General features: G+C 42.4%; 1 protein-coding gene and 1 long non-coding RNA gene across 2 annotated transcripts in view; one reads left to right on the top strand and one right to left on the bottom strand.

Moving 5' to 3' along the window:
* GALNT2 (polypeptide N-acetylgalactosaminyltransferase 2) overlaps positions 1-11,118 on the top strand; it is a 70,006-nt gene extending 58,888 nt beyond the window's left edge. The window contains exons 13-16 of the mRNA XM_081855859.1: positions 70-153; positions 3,402-3,528; positions 6,234-6,353; positions 8,431-11,118. Of these exons, the coding sequence (XP_081711985.1) occupies positions 70-153; positions 3,402-3,528; positions 6,234-6,353; positions 8,431-8,586 (487 nt within the window). The 3' untranslated portion in view covers positions 8,587-11,118. The remainder of the gene's footprint in view (positions 1-69; positions 154-3,401; positions 3,529-6,233; positions 6,354-8,430) is intronic.
* Positions 10,822-12,199, bottom strand: LOC309338586. The gene is made up of 2 exons (XR_014154982.1): positions 11,692-12,199; positions 10,822-11,467 (listed from the first exon to the last, which is right to left on the bottom strand). It is a non-coding gene; the product is annotated as an uncharacterized lncRNA (long non-coding RNA).
* Positions 12,200-15,063: the final 2,864 nt, after the last annotated feature.

Raw genomic sequence — 15,063 nt, 5'->3', positions numbered from 1 at the left:
AGGAACCAATGGTTCTTTTTAGATTGTGCCAATTTAAATATAGCTGATAAACACTGTTTCTCTCAATAGTATTCAAAGCCGAATGGAGTTGAGGAGGAGACTTAACTGCAAACCATTCAAATGGTATCTTGAAAATGTGTACCCTGAGCTAAGGTGAGTCATCTATTTTATACAAATGATGTTTGCTGTTGCTTTTCAGCAAATTGGGGAGTGGGGACGATGACTATCCTTTCCTCATTTAACTTTTATTTTGTGACTTTGGTCCATCTGTTTTAATACCTTCAAAATGCAGCTTGTACATCAAGTGTGACAGTGTTGCTAGGATTAGGTTTGCTGCTTTTGTAAATCCACATAAACTAAAAACACAACACATAGCATATACATGTTTGTTTGTTTGTTTGTTTGTTTGTTTGTTTGTTTCATTTCTATCCTACCTTTCATCTAAGGCAGGCTTCCTCAAACTTGGCCCTCCAGATGTTTTTGGCCTACAACTCCCATGATCCCTAGCCAGCAGGACCAGTGGTCAGTGATGATGGGAATTGTAGACTCAAAACACCTGGAGGGCCAAGTTTGCCTATGCCTGATCTAAGGAGCTCAAAGTGGTGTCCTGTACTGTTGGCCGGGACGGGAAGCGAAGTTTCCTTTCTGCCATTTGGCCTAGGCTGGAATAGGAGGCTGCTTCAGAGGCCATCCGCTGCTTGCCAATCACAAAAGCTAACATTTCATGTCCCTATTCCCATCTGCACCTAAAAAGCAGCTGAAGATTGGAATATACAAACCCAGATGGCTTACTAGACTGGGCCCCAACCACAAAGTTTCTGGTTCAAGCCATGTATTTCCCATACTATATAAAAGTCACATGGATAATTTTTTCCCCTTCTGTGTGTGGTCACTTCTAGGGAAATAATCTGGAACTCCTTATTTCTTATCAACTCCTTATTTCATACTCATAATTACTAAAGTAGATAGAATCCCTGTTTTTCCTATTGTGCATATAAATGTGAATTTAACAGGGTGGGGTGAAAAGACATTGAGGAATAACTAATTCATGTTTAGTTAAGGGAGTTTCTGCCCTGACAGTACTTTAAACCAGATCAGTGTGAAGTAATTTCTCATCTCTTGTCAATTGTCATTCTGGATGCAGTTCAGTTTATTTTAGCTGCTTCATCAGGTGTGTTATGGGGAGAAAGGGATTTGAAAGAATATTTTGAATGCCTATATTAAAGGATACAAGGCAGAGAGATGCACAGCACATTGAGTATTTTTCTGTTCTCTGCTGTACCTCCATAACTGTGTTTGAAGACCTGCTTATTGGAAAACTTCCTGTGGTGCAGTTGGCTGCTGTTGCTCATTTATCTTCAAATCCAGGGGAATTTAAAATGCCGTTTTGGGACTTCCGGGTTAGCGAACGGCTAATGGCGGATTCCCTCCGAGCTCCGGAGGGAATCGGCTCTACTGAGGACGGGTCTTGCCGTGCCGGCGACACGGGGACCCTCAGAAACCGCAGGCGCGGAAGCCTGCGGACTTGGTGACTCGGTGGGCACCTTAAGCGCCCTCCCCGACCCACGAAGAGCCTTTTTAAAGGCTACGGAGAGGGTACGGAGAGTGGCGTGGTGCTGAGAGTAGACCGCTACTTCAGTGGAGCGAAGCCGCAAGCCATGGCCGGAGAGCGCTGACTTTCTTCCCAAAATTTGGACTGGATAACAAAGGACCCGTGAGTAGTGGAATTTGGACTTTAAAAATTTTATCCTGTGAATTCGGCACGATCGGGGGATGTGTTAAAGGGAAGTCCGCACCCCCTCTACTTATAGACGATTTAAAGCAAGGAACGGAGAATTAAGGCGGAATGAATACTGTTTTGATGATTTAAAAGTTTTTCACAAATTTGATAGAAGAAGATTTTGTGCTGGAGAGAAAGGGAACTTTGGAATTTTGTGTGTAATCTCCCCCAAAAACCCGGGAGTGTCCTATTTGGGTGCCGGAGGAAGAAATGAAAGGAGTTTGACAGCTGTCAAAGAAGCTGTCAAACGGGCGGACAAAGTAAAGAATTTTGTTATTTAATAACTCTTGGAATTAAAGGTGATACATTTGAACTGAGGCGATTGGAAACAAAGTATTGATAATAACAAAGTAACAGATTATTGGAAAAGGACTACTAAATAACTGAAAGCCCCCTAGGGGGAATTAGTGACATTACAATGGCTGCAGAGGGAAAATTACTGGCGGAGATAGAAAAAATGTTCTTTCTCGTGGGAATCCTGCAGGAGCAGAGTATGGCTCTGAGTAAAGTTTTTATGACCTTGAATTCTGAAACAAACAACTCTGCTGAATGCACAAAGGAGACGTATGACAAAAACTCTGCAGCTGAGCAGGAAGAGATGCCTTTGGAAATGACAGAGAAGAAAGAAGGAGTTCAGACACTACAAGTGGAAAATATCAACCAGGAATCTGCATTGTTAGAGTATGAGCAAGAAGACCTTTGGATTACAAACCTGCGAAAGATGAGAAAGAAGAAGAGGGAAGTCCCTGGAGTACTTGGAATATTAAAACTAAAAAGAATAAAGCAACATGATTGGGACTTTCCTCTTGAGTATGGAAAACTAGATGGTCCTTCGCAGCAAACACTCTTTAACATTCTGGATGAAAGAAAATATGATGTGACTCTGACTGAACTCCTTCGGGGTCTTAGGACCAACAAAGAGGATTACCAATATAGTTGGCAGAGAGGGACTGACAGAGAATCAGACGCCTCGGACGTGAGGAATCCGGGCTAAGAACTATTTTTTGTTTGTTTTTTGGACATTTGTCTGGGAAGGGACAGAAACCGGGGCGGGGGGGGGAGAGAGAATAGAATTATAAAATGTTATGATTTGTTTTACTTGGTCAATGTGACCTATAATTAATATAATAAAGGGGAAATTTGTGGAAGGGAAGTTAGATCGACCTTAAAAAAAAAAGAAATTAATGATTATAAGAGAATTGGATAAGTTGAATATAGATAAACAAAAAGAATTTAATTTTTAAAAACAATATGAATATGTTTAAGAGGTTAGGTAAGAACTTGCTGAATTAATTTTGGAACTGGGATGTAAGAGGAGGGGGTGGGGGGAAGTCAATGAAAGTGGGTAAAGAAAATTAGGGTATGTAATTGTATTTGTGTGTTTGTGTGTCTTTGTCTTTGTGTGTGTGTTTGTTCTTATAAAATGTAAAAACCCAATAAAAATTATTTAAAAAAATAAAATAAAATGCCGTTTTGTTGGAGGCTGAGAGAGCTACCAACAGGAAAGCTCTAGAAAAGAATTGCATTGTGTTGCCTCTGAATTTTACTTAAACATAGAGTAGTTTTTAATATTGACGGATGTTTGGAATTCTAAACTATTTGGTGGTGTTTTACTTTTCAGGGTACCTGATCACCAAGATATAGCTTTTGGGGCCTTGCAGCAAGGAACCAATTGCCTTGACACTTTAGGCCATTTTGCAGATGGCGTCGTTGGTGTTTATGAATGTCATAATGCCGGGGGAAACCAGGTTAGTAATCACAGGTTCATAAGTGGCAATAAATTAAATTCACTACATGTTAGAAACAAGACTGATGGGAAAATCACATTTTATATTCTTTATCACCCCAAAGAAAGTAGGTTTATTACTATATTACTCTTTTAAGTCTTTTAGACCTGCCTATTTGGAAATTCATTGTTAAATTGTGTTTTCTCACCTTTCCTTCTGACGTTTGCCAAATATGGCTTTGTGGATTTCTGTTTGTGTTAAGGAGATATGACACGACAAACGAAAGGATACTGGATAATTTAACTTTTGTGGGCTGTAAATAGGCTTAACTTCTCATTGTTTGTGCAGATACAGAAACTTAACATATAGACATTTGAAGTATTACTTCATCCTTCTGAGACTTGGCCTGCAAGCATTTTTTTTTTTCATGTTGAGGATAAGGTGGGTGAATGAATGGGTTGAGTGTATATGCGTGTGAGAGAGACATTCTTACTTTTAGAACACAGATTTCCATTAACAGCTCTTGAACCCCAGGGTTAAACATAATTAAACAGCTACCAATGAAATGGTGCCTTAAACAAGAGAACACAAAGCTGACATTTTCAAAATTCATGCCTTTTTGCTTCACGTTGAGATGATGTGCAGAGGTGACGTCAATAAACTTACGTATTTATTTCCATATCCCATGCAGTGCATGGGGGATAGTTTGGCTGAGTGAAAAGAAATAAAATATCTGGCATGGCTACAGGAGCACAAATTCCATAGGCTGAAGGGGAAGTGGTGCATGCATACACAACAGACCTCAAGCAATGGATGCATTAAGTACCTGTGGTCATCTTTTCCTGCAGCAGAGTTGCAGTCAAATTGTTCTCATCTTGCAACTTAGCACTGCAACTTCAGTTGCTTTTTCTCCCTTGGCTTGTGAAGGTCATTGTTTGGGAATGGCACCATCTTGTGGTCAAAGGCAGGAGTGGAACTTAAGGAAAGTAAGCAGTTCCCACAATTCAGATCACTCCTGCCTTTTTGTCAAAGCAGAACGCTTTCCTTTAGCTCCTGGCCCTTCTCCTTAAGCATGATAATTTTATCTTTTTCTAACTGCAGCCATTCATTAAATGCCTCCTCCTTGTTCCATTCTCCTCTTGGCTACCCATGCTGTCTGCAACTCGGAAGCCCTCATTCAGCCCTCCTTTCACTCCAGCCTAGCCTGCTAATTTCTTCCACAGCTTTTTTTCTACATTTGTTTTGTCTCAATCCTTTTCCACACTGTCTCCCTCCCCATTCGCTATGAGTGTTGCTCCATTTTGGAAATACTTTAAGCTGCCCCAATAGTTGAGGAGCGAGTCTCCACCTAGGCGTGTCAGATCATGTGGGAAATAAAATTAAGCTGATGGAATGAAAACCAAGAATAGTTGTTCGTTAAACGTACAACCTTCTACTTGGGAAAGATATGCTTGTAATACCCTTTAACATCTCATGCTTCACGTAGTTTTTCAGTATTTTCATTCAGGGGCTGACTTGCACATTAATCATTTTAAAACACTGTTACAAAATGGCTTCTTTGCCAAACCCCATTAGTTAAGTCAATTGCTCAGTGGCGCCTTCGTCCTAATCTGACTCCTAGTACAATCAGATTTCATTTGCTGCCACTTCCCAGAAGTAGGCTGCATGTTTCTTTACTGAAAATGAAGTGGCGCTGCTGCAGTTCTGCATTTGAAATATTCCTATGGAAGAGCTGGGTTCTTACAGTGTAGTTAGCGGAGAGGTCGATCTTGATCCCAATAATGGGAAATTGCACTTCAAAGCAAGTTGGAGATGGAATGAGACCCTCAATATGCATTGCCTATGTGGACGATAGTCATCAGAAATGGCCTGGTGTATGTGCTGAAAGGGACGCGGGTGGTGCTGTGGTCTAAACCACTGAGCCTCTTGGGCTTGCCAGTTGGAAGGTTGGCCGTTCAAATCCCTGCGATGGAGTGAGCTCCCATTGCTCTGTCCCAGCTTCTGCCAACCTAGCACTTTGAAAGCACACCAGTGCACGTAAATAAATAGGTATTGCTGCGGCGGGAAAGTAAACAGTGTTTCAATGCGCTCTGGTTTCCGTCACGGTGTTCCGTGGCACCAGAAGCGGTTTAGTCATTCTGGCCACATGACCTGGAAAACTGTGGACAAACACCGGCGCTCTCAGCCTGAAAAGCAAGATGAGCGCCGCAACCCCATAGTCGCCTTTAACTGGTATGCTAAAATACAGGTTTTATAAGAGAGATGGGTATAAAATGTCACTGGCAGTTCAAACGTTGTCTGTGAGTCTTTCCTGTTTCTTACTTTCTTAGGGGTGAAGCAAAACCTTAATATTCATTCAATACATTTAGGTATTCCCAGAAGGTAGGATCCGGCTGTATGATGTTGTGCTGTACCGCCAGCAGAGGGCAGTATAGGACAACTCTCCAGTTTATCTTAAAAGCAGTACGGCACTTCCAGATTCACAATTCCAGGATAAATATTGGATTCCAAAGCACCATCTAAAATCATTGGAGCAGAGTTCTCAAAAGTTTCTCCCTAGGTAGAGAGAGAGAGGAATATCAGCAATTTGCATTTCATAACAGACACTTCTTTCTTTGTAAGAGCCTTTTCTCATATTAGAAGAATTTTGTAACAATCAGGTAAATGAAATGTTTTGCAAACATTTTGCATGAATATAACTATATCTCATTTCCTTTCTGTTGCAGGAATGGGCCTTAACAAAGGACAAGTCAGTGAAACATATGGATTTGTGCCTTACTGTTGTAGACCGAGCTCCTGGCTCACTCATAAAACTTCAGGGCTGTAGAGAAAATGATGGTAGACAGGTCAGTACACAGAATACAGCCATGTGCAAATAGGGCTGAGAGCACACCAATATCATGTGCACGCTTGTAGATATTTATTCCTCTTCCCTGTGCCTTGTTCTGCCACCTACCTTTCCATAGGATATTATATATGTCTGATGGATTTCTGGCAGTAGAGCACTGTTGGGTTTGTGTCATTGAATCACTTTGCCCATTGGATTGGCTGCTGTGAGACTCATTGTAGCAGCAGCAGCAGCAGCAGCAGTAGTATACTAACATGAGTTTGACCAAACTCTGAGAGGCAGTGGAGACAGGAGTGCCTGGCGTGCTCTGGTCCATGGGGTCACGAAGAGTCGGACATGACTAAACGACTAAACAACAACAGTCATACATTCATATGTTGATCTTAGGGAAGTTCACAGCATATAAAAGCAACATAAAACAATAAATACATAATAAAAACAAAACAATAACCCCCTCACCCACTCCCACAAACACATTTATTATTATTATTATTGTTATTGTTATATTATTATTATTATTATTATTAATACCCCGCCCACCTGGCTGAGTTTCCCCAGCCACTCTGAGCAGCTCCCAAAGACTCTCCTCCTGAAGAGAGGGGAGTGGTTTGGGCAGGAGCCCGAGCCCCGCATCTAGCAGGAGGCGTTAGCCCCCTGCCTCCCACTTATCTGGCTGGTGCACACGCCCATCGGCAGGCACCCAACCAGGTGCCTCCGAGGGGGCGTGTATAGCAGCCTTAATATGGCGGCGCCAGCCCCTCCTCAGCCTCACTGTTCGTTGTCCCGTCACAATTCACCCACCCTCCACTCCCTTTGAGCTCAGGGTCTTAGTTCCTTGGCCTTGCTATGGACCTTAGGTTGGTCGCCCTGGTTGTCCGGGGTGCCTGGTAGGAATTTTTCCATTTGGCATTAGGCTTTTTGGTTTTTTCGCCTACCTCGTAGCAATCGTCACAACCTTCGTGGTATTGGTGGGTAGGTTAGGCATTGGAATAATGTGTCGTGGTGTCGAAGGGCTAGGTGTGGTCATCGCCTATGCCTTCAATTTTTGGGTATTCCGTTCAAGGAATCTGGCGGTCGTGTATTCTGTCCGATACCTGCTTGGTGGGAGGCCATGGCACGACCCTCAGTGACATCAGGGGAGAGCCTATAGTTGGATTAGCATCAACAGGCTCCACCTACTGGTGAATAAACCCCCCTTGTTTCAGACTCACCCCTCTCTGAGGGGGTAGAGTCAGCTGACGTAATCCAATGCCTAAGCCAATACCTTTTCACTTGCTGTAATCAATAAAGTTGTGGCCTTTTCTTGCCCATTAACCTTATATCACGTGTCCTTGTGTATTCATTCCACTTTGGGGGGGGGGATCAGGTCCTCGAACCACAATCGAGTGTTAAAAACAATACAGCATTAAATATTAAAAACTTCCCTAAACAGGGCTGCCTCCAGTTGTCTTTTAAAAGTAAGATAGTTGCTTATTTCCTTGACATCTACTGGGAGGGCGTTCCACAGGGTGGGCACCACTGCCGAGAAGTCCCTCTGCCTGGTTCCCTGTAACCTCACTTCTTGCAGTGAGGGAACCGCCAGAAGGCCCTCGGCACTGGATCTCAGTGTCCGGGCTGAACGAAGGGGGTGGAGATAGCATGTTATTCACTCAAAGGCCTGGTTGAAGAGGAATGTTTTCGCCCGGTGCCTAAAGGTATATAATGAAGGTTCCAGGTAAGCCTCCCTGGGGAGAACATTCCACAAACAGTAGAACTGATGGCTGGCCTTTCTTACAGCAAGCTGCCTAGTGTAACTAAATCCTTAGGTTTCATTCCCCTCCCAGTATTTAATCTCCCACTCCAGTATACCAGGGGCTTTCAGCTTCCATTTGGGAAGTTTGCATGGACAATGCTGAAGGAAAATTTACAGCCACAGCGGGTTTGCAAAGCAAATTTAACAGTAGTGACTTTAAGGAGTTGCAATTATTTGCTGTAAGGAAAATAGATGGTAGACAAAATAACCCTAGAAAATACTGGCTTTTAAAATCAACGTTTATCTAAGTGGAGTGACTTTTTAAATTTTCTTCTTCTTCCAGAAATGGGAACAAATTGAAAGCAACGCGAAACTGAGGCATGTGGGCAGCAACCTCTGCTTAGACAGCCGAAATGCCAAAAACGGTGGTCTGACGGTTGAAGTCTGCAACCCCTCGCTGTCGCAGCAGTGGAAGTTCACACTGAACCTGCAGCAATAGTAGGGCTTGCTCAGGAGGACTGTTCCCGTTTCCGAAACCTTGGGCAACATTTTGATTGCATTACTGATACTTTATATACCTCAGTATTCCATCTTTGTCTGAAAGTAGGCGACAAATGAACAAAAGGGAAGCAAGTGAACTGGGGACCGTGCCATTGCCTGGTCAGACGTAGCTGCTGCACGACTCGCTCCCTTCCACCGCAAAGGCTCACCAGTTCCTTTCCGGCATCAAGCTAAATCCTTCCACAGCAGATGACTAAGATTCCTAGGAAAAACAGATGTACAGTAGTAGGAAACTGCTTTCAACACACAGAAGAGGGGGAGGGTGGGAGGGAGGGAGGGACTGATAGGGAGGGAAGCAAATTGTTTGGAGAAGATCATTGGCAGTCTCCATTTTACATAGAAATCAGTGTTCGTGGTTTCCAGAAATCAAAGCATTTTGAAGGTTTTTGCCATGTGTACTTGGTATATTTCACCATGGACTTTTCTATGACAGAACTCTTAAATATAAACATTATATATGTTTATATATAAATATATATATAAAATATATATTGTCAAAATTTTCAACTTTCTATCGATTTTTCATCATCCTGTAATTTATCCAAAAAACAAAACAAACAGAACAAAGAAAAGCAATTTAACACTTTTCTGGGAAGTGGACTGGACAGTTGGTAGAAGAACAAAACTTTGTGAAGATGCAGGTTTGTGCTGCTGAGTTGTGTTCATGCAAACACTGGATGTTTCTGCTTTGTGAAGTGTGCCTATTTTTTATTTTGTTTTTTGCGCTTCCTCCTCCTGGGAAATGTCGGACCTCTGCAGAGGAGGGTGATCAAATGGCAGAAAGGAGCTCGCACGCTTCATCTCACCAGCATTGTCACCTCCAGTTGGATAATTCATGCCATGTGCTCTGGATATCTATAAACTTGGTATTTGTATTGGGCAATTTGGGGCTACTTAAAAAAAATTAGTTTGGCCTTCTTAAAATAATGCAGCTAGGAGGGTTTGGTCTTCAGGTTGTGTTCTTATCAATACGTGCTTCTTTTTCTCCTTTTAAAAAGTTGTCTGACAGCACAAGATCACAATAGCCTTCTCGTGGAAGCATGGGCAGCTACCTACTAAATATCAACATTTCAGCTGTTACGCCTCTGCTTTTGGGGGGTGGGAGTTATCATGGTCTGGGTTTTTTCTTTACACCTGTGTCCTGTTTTAAACTGGTGTTTCAAACTTGGCTGGAGGAAAATGTTCTGAATACATTGGAAGGAGCCATTTCAATCCAACTGCTGTTTTTATATCAAAGTAATGTCTGGGGTTACTCTGACATCTTTGCCTGTAACCCCCCCCCCCTTTCTTAAAAACACAGCTTATGTAAGATTTTAACGGTGCCCTCTGGTGATTACAAAGGACAAAGACAAATTATTATGCAATCATGTTTTGACAGTGTTCTCTTCCAGCTACATAGGTCATAAGAGTATTCCATAAACTGTATTTTCCCCTATAGCTGCAGTATTTGCCACAAAATGCTTCCATTGACACAAAGGATTTGACATTTGCAGTACCGGTTTAAAACAGGCTGATAAACTGTTATATGACATGCTTGTGATCTCTGCAGGTAGTATTCACAGATGTCATATGAATTCTACATGGTTTGAATCCACATTGCTTTTTCCTTGAATGTGGATTTGTGCATATAATCCTCTTCCAGATCAAATTTCCTTCTCCCACACTGCAAGTTCCCATGTATATCCTATTTACATACGACCTTGGCAACAAAAAGAGAGAAACTTTGGACTTGAGTTTTTCAAGATTCGCTTTATTTTCAGCCACCCAACAACACTTGACATGAAAAATATTAGTGAAGATGAAGATGGTGATATTTTAATATTTGAGGGACTATGCATTCAACTCGCAACTATACAGCCAACTGGTTATGATCCAGCGCTTCTGAGAAAAGAACTAAGAAGGGGAGCTAAAATATTAACATTTTTTTTCTTGTGATATAAAAGCTAGCAAGCAAACCAGCTGCTGTTTTCTGAAATAATAGGAGTTTGCTGCCTTGACTGTTAACCTAACCAGAGTTGCTAGTAAGTTTTATTAATAATATCTCCCCACTCCAGAAACTCTAATGTCGTCTATGTATTATAAAATGAGAATATGTTCTTAAAATTCTAGAGATCCTACGCAGACAGTATCTCCATGCTGAGACCGCAAATTGTGGGTGTTGGATGAGAATGGAAATGTGGTGTTAGCTATGTTTACATGACACAGTGTGCCAAAGTTATTTACTGTGACTTCATCCTTTTTTAAAGTCTATGGATTTCTGGTGCTATGCACCAACGACTGCTGCTGCACAGATCCTCTGTCAGTGGGGTGTACTAAGGGGCACTGTGTGAAAACCTTTGACATGAACGGAGGGTGTGCAGTTGCAGTCAGTGGCAGATATTGACCTTGGGTATCAGAAGTAGCCAACATCTCTCCCCCACCCCCACCCCTCTTCCTTTTATAATAAATCACTAGGAGACGTGGAAACAAATTGCAATGCTATCTCTGTGCTAACCTTATCTGAGCGTCTTCAAAGCAAAAATGATGGGGGTACATGTGAATTTTGTTTTGCAAATCAGATGTCATTTGGAAACTGTCGTTTCAGTTGGTTCTTTAAAATCTGCTGTACAGAGCTTGTACTTTGTTCATTTTATAGATGGAAACCATCCTTGAAAAAAAAAAACCTGTTTGTTTAACTTAAGGAAATAAATACTTTATAGATAAGATGGCGAGGTTTGCTGCCATTCTGTTTTTGTGTACACTCAGGAACTGGCCCCAGAATACATGAACTTCAGCTAAGACCACTTGATCTCCTTGGCTAGCCAGCATTCTTACAGTGACTTAGTGGTTAAGAGCGGCAGACTCGTAATCTGGGGAACCGGGTTCGCGTCTCTGCTCCTCCACCTGCAGCTGCTGGGTGACCTTGGACCAGCCACACTTCTCTGAAGTCTCTCAGCCCCACTCACCTCACAGAGTGTTTGTTTTGGGGGAGGAAGGGAAAGGAGAATATTAGCCGCTTTGAGACTCCTTCGGGTAGTGATAAAGTGGGATATCAAATCCAAACTCTTCTTCGGACATTGCTTTTAACCATAAATTAAATTCAGCTATGGTTTTAAAGTGAACATGTGCAGCACTCCCTCGCATTGCTTCCTTTCCTGAATGGAGTGAACCAAAAGAGGCTGGATTGCCATTACATGTGAACCTTGTGGGTGGCTTCTCTCCTAACAAGCCATGGCGGTATGTTTGTGTTTTGTTACACAAGTAATAAACTACAAGCACTAGTCTGCACATTAAAAAAAGCCAGTTCCTGGTTTGTTTCTTCCATGCAGTGAAGAAAGGTGTGTGGGAGGCACATCTGCAGGGATTTTTGCACCAGCATGCTGCTCATTCACACGAATCCTAAGTTTCATATAAGCTGTACCTTGATAGAGTGTGCAAACCGGGCCTGTGTTTTTGTAAACCAGTTTTGCAGATCCAAAGAATGCTTGAGACATTTCCAGTCGGGGAGGTGCATCCATTGGAGTTGGTTTTTGGTTTTCACTTTGAACAGCAAACCTTCACGCTGGATCTGAAACCGCTTCTGAATCTCCCTAAGAGATTTGTTGTGGTCGGTGGGTGTTTGAAAAACACCAAGGATGCTTTGAATTGGTTTGTGCTGCTTTGGATTCGATTTCATGGATTTGTTTTATGAGTTGCTGAACATAGAAGGCTTCCACCATACCCACTAGACAGTATTGTTGCATCTAATGTAGGTTGAAGAGGAAGCTGACTTCCTCATCAGAAACATTCTAATTCCACCTCCTCCAATTCCTGGCCATTTCTACTAATGTAATACTATATTACTATCTCTAACAACTGCTAAAGTTCATTACAACTTTGAAACAGATTTCAAGTTGTGTAAAAGTTTGCCTTTCTTTGCTCAGGACAACTTGGGCTCCGGAAACTTATCTCTCCCTTTAACTTTCACATCAAGCCACAGCTGAGAAACGATTTGTATCAAATGTTAGAATAGCCTGTTGCTATTTCCTGGAACCAAGTATCCAGAAACCAAGTACCTGGAAAAGTGGAGGGATTGCAGAGCAATAGTTGGCCTGCCAAGTAGTAGATTTCCAGTGTTTTCACCTGTTCTCACCTCCCTACCTATAACTCTGCCACATGTATGCCCTTCACAATCGATGCTTGCTGTTGAAAACCATAATTTCCTCTCCTTTGTCCAAGCAGGGAATTAAAATGCTAGGCACAGTTGTAGTCAATGGTGTCCTTGCATTGGTGGACTTCCCCCTCTTCTCTCTTGCATCGCCCAAATCTGCTTCAGAGGATTGGGAAACCCTCCAGTGTAGATTACAATCTAGAGAGCATTATTATCCTGTAGGGTGGCATGGGGGATAATTGGGGCTTTAATGAAAACCCTTCACCAGTTAATGAGAAAATAAATTGCATTCAAAACTTACCAAGAGAGAATTTCTTCTGCAATTCTCATGGGTCAGGTGCAGCGGGGTTGTGGGGTGGGGTTGCGCTTACCATAGTTTTGAGGTGGCTAAAGGGTTTTTGCGAGTGCCCTTGCTTTTCATTCTACAAATGGACTGTACTCTGCAGCCTGCCCAGGTGCCCATATTTCAATTAAAGCCCTGCGGAAGAGACCACGAAGCCACCCTTCCCTCAGATGGCGTGGACAGCCAGGGAGGCTGCAGAGGGCTGGTGAAATGTTTACCAGAAAGAAAAACACACCCTGTCCATGGTCACCTTGCTGTGATAAGGTAAAATCAAAATTCTGCACCCACCCCAGTTCTAAAGATTTCCTAACGAGGCAGAAAAACACCAACCTTTTTAGAGATAGGACCACGCAGCACTACTCAGAGCAGGGGTGGGTAACCTGTGACCCTAGATGTACAGCCTTCGTCATCCTGTAGCTGACTGCGGGTGATAGAAATTGGGAGTCCAACAATATCAGAAGGTCCACAACGCTCCCTGTCCTTTCTTAAGAAGGAAAGCAACCATGTTCCTGCATGTAAGTACTACAAACCTTGGGGGCCTTGGTGGAAAGGTGGTGGTGTATCAATGCAAAAACTATTATTATATTGCTAAAACTGTTACATTCCAAATGTCACAACATGTGACTTAACAGATGTGAGCTCTAATAATTAAAGCCATCATGTATGAGATGGAATTCATTGAGTTACAGAAGAGACTGGATTGCGCCCAATAGTGGCTTCTGTGCGTAAGATGAGATAAACAGTTTTTGCCAATTACCACCGCATTGTGCAAATTGAAGTGCCTGGCGCTAATGTAAAGCCACAGTTGGATGCATTCCAGTGTGTCTGCAATCATTGCACATAATGCTTGCCTAATTGGTTGTGTGTGTCCTAAGCCATTCTTCCAGTGAAATCTCCTGTGCTGAACTCTCAGATCTAATGTGTTACTGCTGGTGCCTTTGCCAATGACAGGGACACACAATATTTTCAGCCATGTGTTCAGATATTTTTAGCTGGATAGCATGAATCAGGAATTGTAATTTGCCTTCCCAGCACAGCAGCTCAAGCAACTGGTTCCTAGTTCTGGCTCCACTTGAGCCTGCTGCATCTTGTGGCTTGTAAATCATGTCTACATACCCCACTTGGTATGCTTTTAAAAGAGAAATACAGTGGTACCTCAGAAGTCAAATGGAATCCATTCTGGAAGTCCGTTCAACTTCCAAAACATTCGGAAATGAAGGTGTGGCTTCCGATTGGCTGCAGGACAGTCCTGCAGCCAATTGGAAGCTACGTCGGACATTCGGGTTCCAAAAAACATTTGCAAACCAGAACACACTTCCGGGTTTGCGGCATTTGGGAGCCAAAACGTTTGAGTTGCAAGGTGTTCGACTTCCGAGGTACAACTGTAAATATAAAAATCCAGCATGCTACTGGAGAGAATGGAATTTATGAAAAAGCAGTGCATCTGCTTAAGCCAAATTCTGGGCATTTAAAATTAAGATAATGAAATTAAGATAATTTCAAAATGTTTGACTTCAAAATTTGAGTTATAAATTTGAGTGCTTCTGACTGCTTGGAAATTGTTGATCAAATGCCATAAGCTGACAATTTTCAGATCCTACCAGTTTTTCCAATAAAAGTTCTCAAAGATCAAATACCATTGCCTGGCAATTATCACATACTGTCAAAATACTGAACCCCATCAGCTAAAACAAGTACGACCAAGTAACAAGAAACATACCAGTTGTTTATCCAAACTCAGGTATCAAATTTGAGCTTTGAACAGGTTGGTTCTTCGTGGCTGAGGGGATTCTTTAGATTGGGGATGGGGAACCTGTGGCTTTCCAGATGTTTATAGACTACAACTCCTATCAGCCCCATTCAGCATAGCCAATGGTCAGGGATGCTGGGAATTGGAGTCCCATAACATCTGGAGGACCAGAGGTTTCCCATCCCTGCTTCAG

The sequence above is a fragment of the Podarcis erhardii genome (assembly GCF_964252035.2).
Source record: "Podarcis erhardii genome assembly, chromosome: 3".
NCBI classification, from domain to species: domain Eukaryota; kingdom Metazoa; phylum Chordata; class Lepidosauria; order Squamata; family Lacertidae; genus Podarcis; species Podarcis erhardii.
The sequence above is the reverse complement of the archived record's forward strand: the minus strand, read 5'-3'. Positions and strand labels throughout refer to the sequence as shown.